Source organism: Gorilla gorilla, chromosome 13, assembly GCF_029281585.2.
Source record: "Gorilla gorilla gorilla isolate KB3781 chromosome 13, NHGRI_mGorGor1-v2.1_pri, whole genome shotgun sequence".
NCBI lineage: Eukaryota > Metazoa > Chordata > Mammalia > Primates > Hominidae > Gorilla > Gorilla gorilla.
Genome location: NC_073237.2, coordinates 44,101,909 through 44,112,699, shown reverse-complemented (window position 1 = coordinate 44,112,699; position 10,791 = coordinate 44,101,909). Strand labels below are relative to the sequence as shown.

At 38.0% G+C, this 10,791-nt stretch overlaps 1 protein-coding gene across 2 annotated transcripts in view; it reads right to left on the bottom strand.

Annotated features, from left to right (window-relative positions):
* Positions 1 to 298: 298 nt before the first annotated feature.
* Positions 299 to 10,791, bottom strand: part of MLLT3 (MLLT3 super elongation complex subunit) — a 277,019-nt gene continuing 266,526 nt past the window's right edge. For both annotated transcript variants that reach the window (XM_019034201.4, XM_019034202.4), the window contains exons 9-11: positions 9,517 to 9,588; positions 8,233 to 8,304; positions 299 to 1,591 (exon numbers count right to left, since the gene is read on the bottom strand). In XM_019034201.4, coding sequence (XP_018889746.1) covers positions 1,460 to 1,591; positions 8,233 to 8,304; positions 9,517 to 9,588 — 276 coding nt within the window. In that variant the 3' untranslated portion in view covers positions 299 to 1,459. The remainder of the gene's footprint in view (positions 1,592 to 8,232; positions 8,305 to 9,516; positions 9,589 to 10,791) is intronic.

The window sequence follows — 10,791 nt, the reverse complement described above, 5'->3', positions numbered from 1 at the left end:
TTTGAAGATGAGCTGTTCTTACTTTTCATTTCTCCACTTATGGAGAAGATGGAAAAATGACACCAAAAGTACTTTGGTTTTTTTCTTTTAAAAATAATTTGCTTTCTTTTGCATGCCACAGGACAGATTTCTAGTTTCAAAACAAGGGTACAACAAGAACAAAAAAATCCCCCCATCCCCAACCGTCTTTCACCAATACAAGAAATCCTTCTGGAAATATTAGCAAGCAACTAAACAGGTATTGAACCGCTGAATCTACAAGTTAATACATAATCTGTTATGGCAGAATAACCAAGAATTTTCCCCCAAAGAAAGATTTTAATTTTTTCAAATATAAAAGTGTCTAAGAGAATCATATGTGAACAAACAAAAATCTCTGATTCCAGATTTTTAGGATAAAGATGAGTAACACACTGGCAGCTGAAGAAAGCTGAAACTCTGACTAATAAATAGATCCAAATTAAGAATTTCTACAACAGTTTTTTTTTTTTAGAAAACAGGACCAGAATTCTTTCTTTTTAAATGATGATCCTGTGGAATGCCTTTACTTCCATATTCACCTAATATTGTAACAGTAAAACAGACACAAGAATGTTGATGACAGCTCAACAATGCTGGATTCAGGACATTTACAGGTACACTTTTGTTTAAAAGTCCTACAAGTTTATTGACTAAGGCTAGACAGCAATTCATATGATCCTATTTGGTGCATTTTCTACCATGGTCCAAGATCATTACATGGATACAGCCAAGGACTGGGCCCCAACTTTCAGGAAAAAGACCACAAAGAAGAAAATCAAGGTGGCTATTTGGTCCCCCCAGTTGATAATCTGTGTCCTGGAACTGGAAAAACAAAAGGTGGAAAATACAGACTGCAACGAGTTAAAGGACTTGGAAAAAGTTGGTGGAAAGTGGCACGGTATACGAGTAAGGTCACTGGGCTTGGGATGGCAAGGGTGCTGCATTGAAAGAGCATCCACGGGACCAAGTACTTATAGTGTCTGATGGTGTCATTCCCTCAACGACTTAGAATATCTGTATGCGATAATAAATAGATCAGTTATGTAATAAGGCAGTGTGTTGAATATGCATTCGTCCTGTGGAATGAACCACCACAGAGAGATACATGATACCATACACATTCTTTGAGTTTTCTTGTGTTGTGTTTGATTTGTTTGTTTTCAAGGCTATCCAGGCTAACTCTTCCCGGGGATTTCCTTGGAGAGAAGAGTGGTCCGCTGAGGCTGGTTTGCTTTAACCTCTCCTTTATCAAGAGATGATGACTGGCTTTAAAGAAAAATAAAGCTGAAGGTTGTTTGATTTTTATTTTTTCCCTTTTGGTTGCATCATTTTGAGTGTTTTCATATAAACAACAAGAACAAAAAATCACAACCAAAAAAAAAAAAAACCAAAAAAAAAAAAAACACAATAGTTCTTGATGCATCCAGTTGTTATATCCTCAGGATGTTCCAGATGTTTCCAGGTAACTCTGTAGTTTACGGACTGTGGTTTTGTCCAGCGAGCAAAGATCAAAATCAAATGTTGTGTTTGTGATATGAAAGTGTCCAGTTTCTTCTATAAGGTTCACGATCTAGAGGAGTGAAGAAGAGAAAGTTTGGGCAACACGCAGCAAACATCAAAAGGCAAAGAGAGAGTAATGGAGGGGCGATCAAATATGGAATCAAGTGATAAATATTCGTATTTATACCAACAAGGTCCCATACCATGAATAGCATTAAACTGTCTCAGTCAACTTGATAAGTCAAAGGTATATTAAGCCTTAGAAATTCCCAGTGAGAACCTGTCTTGCTTTTCATACCCTTTAAACTGATTTCTGCTTTCGAGTCATGAACAGAATATTTAACTGTGAGTGAGCAGTTAGGGGGAGATAGCATTTCAAGACTCCTTTAAAAATTAGTTACTGACTCAACAGACAGTGATTATACTTAATAGACATAAGAAAAATCCAGCCGAGAAATAACAAAACTACTTTTACTTAAGTACAAACACATACACACACACACCCCTATATACAATCATTTTCCTTTATCACTATATAATTGTTAATAATTTGGAAAATACAGGAACTCACAAAAAAAAAAAAAAAAGGAAAAGAAAGAAACTGTCTACAGTCCCACCCCCTTAACAGGTAGTGACCAGAGGGGGCTCAAGGGAGCCTTCTAAAGTACTGGAACTGTCTTGTTGTTTGACTTGGGTGCCGGTTACATAAGATGTTGTCACTTGGTGAAAATGCATCTACCTGAATCCTTTGTTATACTTTAACATAAAAATAAAAACATATTTATTACTTTTAGTTGTGTTCACTTGATTCCCCTGAATATTTTGGGGAGATTTTAAATATTTAAGGTATTCAATTAAATAGAAATATTATCTAGAAAAAGAAAGGATGCCTTTGTCTTGTCATTTGGAATAGTCATACCTCATTTCTTCTTGTATTGGCTCCAACTTTCAGAAAAATGTTAAATGACAGAGGTGACGGTTACTATTACTCTTGCCCTGGCTTTCAGGAGAACACTTCTGAAGTCTCAACACTAAGAATGAAGGTGATGATTGGTTTGAGAGATTCTTTTACCATGTAAAGTATCTTCCCATCCCTATTCTACTAATAATTTTACTGGACATGGATGCTGTATCTGGGCAGTGTATTGGGCACAGCATTTTTTGGGGGAGGCAGCAAAGTTAGTATCAGGGCAATAAAAAATTTTGCACAGAGTAAACAGCTGACAAACTTCCACCTGATTTGAGTTGTCTGTTATTCTCTTTCTATCACTTACCTCTGATTCTCTTTAGGTCAATAATCTTAAAAAAGAGAATAATTTTAATTATTGAGCCTATCATTTATTTAATGAAGTTTTAGATTACCTAATGCCACGCTGAGTAACAGCAGAACTGAAACTTTTAACCTTCTCTTCTTACAATTAGCTTTCTTTTAAAAAATACAGTAAATTTGTGAACTACTCCCTATAGGTCAGTGGCTCTTAATAGAAAATGTGCTCCCCATTCCTGACATATTATTTGACTTTCACAGAAGCATGACATATTAACTCTCAATCCAATTAACTGCTCAACTCCAGATTGAGCTGTTATTGTCTTACCCAATCTCTGGAACTATGTTTTAGGGATATAACTACAGCCTTAATATTAAAATAAGCTACTCTCATAGTGGATGCAATAACAGATGCTGCAAACTAACTCCCTAATATCGATTTATTCCTTTTTTAATTTTTTTTTATTAACAGAAGGCCGTTTTTCTGAGAGCTGCCCAACTACAATGCTTGCCTCCCCAGACCTACTTGCAGCACTTGTCAGATGCTGCTATTTACAATTTATTTGTCAGAACTCACTGTTTTCAGGAATATTTCTGAAAAGGGTATGGACAATGGGTATGCATCTTTTGCCTTCTTTCCTTCTTCCTGTGTGCAATGCGAATGCAGTGCTTGGAAGTGCAGCAGCTGTCTTCCCATTAAGAAGACGAATACAGCATATGAAAGATAGAAGAAAAGAAACACAAGGAGCCTGTGTCATCAGTGGCATCTTTTAAGCCACCACCTCGACCATGGATTACTTACCTCCAGGCTTACTGTTATAGGTGGGGAGGGAGTCAGAAGAAAACCTTACTTGCTTAAACCACTAGACTCAAGGTTCTGTTACATGCATCAATAAATTCTTAGAAGGAGTGTACCCAATTATGGTTAAAGTGCTACATTTATGTAAAAATGTATCCAACAAGATCTTATTAACACTAAAAGATCTAAAATGGACATGCATTTGTTTTATTAGTTATTAGTAACAGAACTTTCAACGAGTCTTCCACACATATCCACATACATACAGAAACACAAACACACAGCTATGCCCACAGAGGCTTTTCATGTCAATCATATACTTACTATATAATTAACATCAATTGAACTAAGACTATGTATTTTCTGGAATAATTTTTTTTGCCATTTTGTGCAAAAATACTATGAATCTAGTGAAAATGTGTAAATTTCAGGATGGAAACAAGTAGTCTCTTTAGAGCTATTATAATTTCAAATTTATGCAATGGAGGCAAATAACAAGCTGACCAGAATTTGACTCCTTTCCTCAGCGAGCTGCCCAGTAGGTAATTGACAAAGCATTCAGCATAGAGTTCTGGATTTGGCATATCAAGTTCTGACTCTGCTCACTTTTTCAATGGTATTAGACAGGACATCATAACCTTTGAGCCTCAGTTTCCTCATCTGGAAAATGAGAGTAATGCTACCTGTTCTACTTGTACAAGTTTGGGCAGATGATCAAATAAGGTATAATAAATAAAGCTTCTTATAAATGGTAAATTGCTACCTAAGTCAGGATAACATGATTATGATTACCTTATAAACTGATCCTTAATTATCTGGGAGGTAACTAAACTGCACCTGAATTATAGACCTGATGCTTTTTCCTCTCGCCCCCAATGAGTGTTAGCCATTTCGTTAGCACTAAAATAAATGAGGCAAGAAAATGCAGAAACTAAAACTCAGAAAGGCCGGCTTGAATTAAAAAAAAAATTGTAACTCATTCTTTTAAGAAAACAGTTTTCCACGACCCAGTATAGTTGTTCCCTAATTATTTAATAACAAATAGAAAACTGGGCAATAAAAAATCCCTTCTAGAAAAAAAGCCACTTAATTTTAAAGCATATAAACACTTTTGCCCACTAGAAACGTCAGCCCGGGCATTTCTCATGCATTGTCCTATCTTGCAGATCTCCAGTACTTCCATCACCACCCCCTACCTCCTCTATCACCATGTTGTGCCCGGCCTGCAGCCACACATGCACAACAATATAAAGGGGATCTGATAAATCTAACTAAATGAGCCCCACATTTTTATGAGAACCCACAAGAATACATCAAGGTAGATGCAGAGAAACAGCCTTAAAGTAGTAGCAGTGGCAGCAGCTGGGGAGTTGGGAATTATTTGCCAAAGGGAACGGCATTAATGATTTGAATTATTAGAGCATGTGCCCACATCCTCATTTAAGTAAGGGCTCCATAAAGAAAAATAGGTGTGCATTGCTTTCCAGGAATCCTGATAGTTAGAACGTCAGAAACAATATTAACATGCTTTATTCCATTGACACAGGCCACAAAGCCTGAACACACCCCATGAGTGCCTGAAGAACTCCACTGTGCCTTTCACAGGAATACCTTCTTTGCTGATGCAGTGTGGCTTGACCTTGATGTCATTACTCTGCATCATAGTGCAATAATTAATGTCTGTCCAAAATAATAATAATAGTAGATAGAGTGACTGCAGATAAGAAAAACAGGCAACCAGGTACATATGGGTAGTGGAAAAGGAAGAGTGTGTAAACTGCTTAACTCATTCTTCAGATGATGGTTGTTGTGAAAACATTCATGATGGATTATTTCCCGCCACATCAGCCTTTCAAGCGGTACTATGCAGGCTGTTGGATGTCTCATTTTGTTTTAAACAGGGTAAGATCCACTTGTCAGATCTGTGGCTCCCTTCCCCAATTTTTAATTATAAAAAGGTAAATGCATTGATTTTGGTCTGATTATAGTTTCAAAAACCAGGGTTCTTTCCATGTGAAGCAGCCTCTTCACTGTGTGGGGAGTAATGAACAGGCTTTACTTTAACTGCTTGTCTATGGAGTAGAGCCAGATCTGGGATAACATAGGTCTTCCCATAGAATGGCCTCTACTATGGTCTGGAAAGCACGGACAACCACCACATAAAAATGTGTGCCCTACCCTTGGTTAAGGGGTAGGCCATCAGGCTCCAATCTACAAGGGGTGCTGAGATATGACAAGTAATTTCCCAGGATGGAGAACACCATTTTCATCAGAACATTTCTCAGGGAGTGTTCTCTGGGTTCTTAGAAGGAATATTCTAATACACCACAGATTCCCCATTCCCTGCAGTCAATTCGAAAAGAATGATGGCTGGCTTCTAAACTGCTAAACTACCCTCTAAGGAAACCTGGTTTCCTACAGAGTTTTCTTCCCCCAGACGTGGATGCAAATCCAGGCTTAGAGCTGAATTGCTGGGGAGGTTACATATGTTCAATCTCACTTTCCAAATAAATGTGGAACATGTGGTTTAAAGAGGAATCAAATTATTCATCAGTCCTAGGTAATCACTTCTCTTGGTTTGACTGTGTCTACTCTACTGTATTTATACCCTTTGAAAAAGTGGCTTAGGAACACAGGCTCCTTGATCCAATGCTGTCTGTTCATTAAACTAGCTGCCGAGTGCCAGGACTGCATGCCCCCAGAGGAAAACAAAGTTATTAACCGCTTTTTGTGAGCCAAATAAAATCGTCAGGCCAGATTTTTGGATAGGATGCATTTAACAGGAAAGGACCTAGATGTGATCCTGGGCCCACCAGAAATTCTGCTTCAGGTGTTCAAGTCTGCACGGCAGAGAATACGTAGACTTCGTGGAATGCATTCCATGAGATGAGCAGCCCTCAAGGTGGAGAATAACATTAGTCCTCAATAGTGCTATGTTTTACAAAAGGAATTAATTAAGCAGTAAACCGTGACAGGACATGCATCATGGTATCATAATCACAAGCCTCAGCTGCATTACAAGGCAAAAGGCCAGACTGAGAGCTTTCAACCGGCCTGGGAATGCAATTAGGGTGAAATGCTGTGTGCCCTGGAGTGCCTTTATGCCAGGTTAAAAATTCACAGATATTACTCTCTCCCTCTAGAATACTAAAATAATCCACTTGGATGGAGTTCTCCAGTAAGCCACCTTTCTTCGCAATTCTTATAAGGTCAAAATAAAGGACAACATTAAATTGGGAATGCCAATGACACCCCAAGGTAAGATCTGCCCAATGGCCTAGTATCCTTGACTCACTGGTAGGGCTTTCTTTGTGAAGATGTCCCAACCCTGCACAAACATCTGTCCCACCCTCCTATGAGACTCACTATTTGGGCCCAGCTTGGGCATTAATAGCTTTATTGGACAATTGCTCCACAGTGGTTCAGAGCTGGTGTTTGGGAAGAGACGAGAAAGATCATGCAATAGATCTGCAATCAGCATTATGCCAGCCCCAAATATTTGGAAAATGACAGGTAAAACAACGTTCGGTTCTTCAAAAGAGGCCTAAGAAGAATATTAGCAAAGTACTAGACCACCACTTATGGTAGGCCACTCAAGTCCTGCTTCCTTACCCATACTAACTAAAAAGAAACTGCAAGAAATGCAACTTATCTGCAATTAAGAATCATAGGTCTGTAGTCTTTTGTTCAAATCTAAAATTCTACAAGGGTTAAAAAGCTTATCAGGCCAGTCAGGAAACTTGGCAAGTTTGAGAGTATATATTTATAGATGTAAGCAAAAATGTACACAGAATATAAATGTGACCACCAGCCATTAAATGTTAAAAAAAAAAAAAAAAACCCACACACAGCTGGGGTAGATTAAGTACTAACGTCAAGTCATTTGAAAGTAGTAAAAAAAAGAAAAAAAAAAAAAGAAAAAAATTCAAACAGCGAAACAATCTACATGTCTGCCCTGGAATTTAGAACACACATTCTTCTCTTTGGGTGTTAAAAAAAATTACCAATAGTTGCTGGTAGTGCAACAGAGGCATACATCATTAACTGAATGAAAATGAAAAACCACCCTTCTTATCTTCTCAAAACATCAAATTATACTAACAGAAGTTTCCCCACTCTACAAGTATTCCACTACAAGTATTCCACAGTTGAGTTCATAATAATATAATGTATGTCATACAAGATAAGGGAAATGAAGAAAATATTTATTTTCCTTAGAATATCATTGGCAAAGGTTACTAAATTGAATCACAAATGTTTACAACGCTTGACTCAAATTCTTATCACTGTTTTCCCATGAAACCAGAAGCCTGGCCCCAAAGGTTTTTGCATTTCTACTGTCCCCTCCCTGAGCCCACATTACACCAGCCATCTGAGGGATCACTACAATCCAGTATCACTTCCCAAATTGCCCAGTTCTCACCATCCACTGCACTAGAGGAGGGAGAACAGTTGCCATAGAGCTCCAGAGCAGACTTCTAGGTGGCCTCAGAAATGAGAACCCTTCCCAAATACATCTACAGGTGGCATTCGCCAGGTTCTGATAGCGTGGGGCTGCAGTGGCCTCCAGGTGCTATCACACTACTGCAGGACAAACCAAGTCTTGAAGTTTCTGGAAAGGGTTGTGCTAAAAAGCATTTCTCACCTGCTGCAGAATGTGTCTTTCTCTCAGTGTCATTAACCTTCTGTGAAGCTCTACCAGTTCATCTAGGTATGCCTGAAAGAGAAGAATGTCCCCGAAAAGGACAAGTACTTTAAGAAGTAGTTCAAAAATAAATGAATATGTAAGTAAGAACACACAGGCAGCAGCAGCTGGAGGTTTCTCATTACACCACTCTAGCCCAGGCTGTGTGCACTCAGTGCCCAAACGCCTCTGCAGACCAAGCCTGTCTCGGACCAGTCATTACCTTTATCACACCAACTTCAAAAAGGGAGTTGGAGTGAATTCTTGGACTTAATTGCTCTTATGAAGATTCAAGTCAGTAGACTCACCTTCCTCCAACAATATCTCTACAAAAGGTAGGGAAATTAAATGCTAAATTATGAGTTTAAACATATTAACAAAGGCTACTTTCATTTTTTTTTTCATTCTTGAATCTCAGAAGGTTTCTAAGAGAAAAAAATTCTAAGTTTGAACATGGAAACAAGAATGTACATTACCAATTAAGTCAGGGGAATTTTGCGGGGTTTTTCCTGTTTGTTTTGTTTTTGTTTTAAAAAGGCTTCCTGGTCATACCAAACATTGCTAGTAAGCAATGCCAGCAAGTGACAGAAGAACAGAAGAATGTATTATGAAAAACAGGGATCACTATCTAATTATCATCTGATTTGTGAAGAGCTCCCCTGAAAGGGTAGAGGGGGTACCTCTCTTTTCATATGCTCAGACTCACGAGTCTTTGTTAGTGTAACTGCATGGGTGCCCCCAGCACCATTTGCGATAAAGGCAAATGAAAGATTTGTGAAGCATTACAGAGGTCTGCCCTGGCCCTACAGAGCAGGGTTACGGCTCTGCCCAAACCAGGTAACTTAACCCCACCAGGTGTTGTAGTCAGATTTCAGAAGCATGATGCACACTCTGGGAAAGCACACTGCACTAGCATCAGATGTCGTGCTCATCTACATCTGAGATTCCTTAATATTCTATCTCTACCACAATTCTCTTAATTCCCAATTCAATGTGCCTGAAATCCCTTGGCAATGTAGGCATCATGGTAAATGACAGCATAAGGCCAAGCTTCATACTGAAGATATAAACAACACATGGAAAACAAACTACAAGGCACTGGGATGAAATACTCATCATTTGGGCATCTTGGGCACTTTGATGAAGAAAATGAAAGGAGAACCAGCAAGGATGATCAAGGGGAACACAAAGAAACAGAAGGCTTGTCAGTGTTGGAGCCCTCCTAGTAACAGACTGGAAACCTACCTTGTCACATTCACCATTCTTTATTTGCTTATCTGATTTGCTTTGCTTTATTGGACTTTTCACTTCAAGAATCTAGGGATCAAAGAGAACGCTGTGTTAAATTTTATTTCAAGCATCTCTTAGCTAACCAGCCACATAAACAAAGGCATCCACTGAATGAAATGTACAGTAACATTTGCTTTCCAAATAGCATTTCTTTTCTATACATTTTCCTTCTTCTCTCTAATCTTATTTTCCTTGGAAAATGAATTACTTAGATCTGAAATGCTGAGTCAGAAAAGTAGAACAACAACAACAAAAAAAACACAGTTGATGATAACGAAATTGATCTAAGCTTCCAAGGCTGCTTCTCTTTTGCGACAACACTCTCACCATATGTATAGCAGCTGAGTTATACTGAGATTATAGTTCCCTCTGGCAAGAATTTTTTTCCTATTCATTCTGCTGTTTCAGCATGACTACTAGTGCTCAGTATGCTAGGGACGATAAAAACAAATACTCAAATGCCCTTTTTAGTACCTAACTTTCACATTCTAAAATTACTCATATGCACAAAACTGATACAGCTTTGGAAATGAAGATGGCCGACTATCTTCTGTGTTTTAAGAAATGATGTGTTTACCCTTGGTAAAATGCCAAGTGCTTTTCCTTTTATCTGGACCGCTTACAACTTAAGTTATGAATAGCTTTACATACTGTATAGAAGCTTTGGTGGGAAGCTATGTTTCTACTTAATAAAAAGGAGAAGCAAATTATTATTTAATAAATGCAGCTGATTTGACAGCATCTTCAAAACTGAGGATTAAAAGGGAAGTATTTTTAAATGGCCCTCACTTGAAAAAGCTTGAAACCACTAAATTTATAAATGATGAGTGCTTACACATGTGTATAAACACAAAAAGCAAAGTAATTTGTCTTTTTCATTATAACTCATTATGAAGTGAGTTGTTATAATTGGAGACTAATATTAAAGGAGGAAAATGCCAAATAAAGGACCTAATTTATCTTAAGAGGTTTTATATTCCTACTGTTCTCTTTACCCATTCTGTGCCCTAACTTAGTAACAGTTCTGTCCACAAGTTTACCACATTCCGTAACATAAAGATTTTAAGAATGAGTCCACTTTTAATCTGTAGTGGCAAGAGCACTGATTAGGCTCAGAAGCCCAAGTTCAAGTCCCAGCCTTATTATTTAATATTTTTGGACTGCAAAGGATGAAATGGGAGAGATGAACAAGATAAGACCCAGATTCCCATTCAGCTTTAACATTTTTTA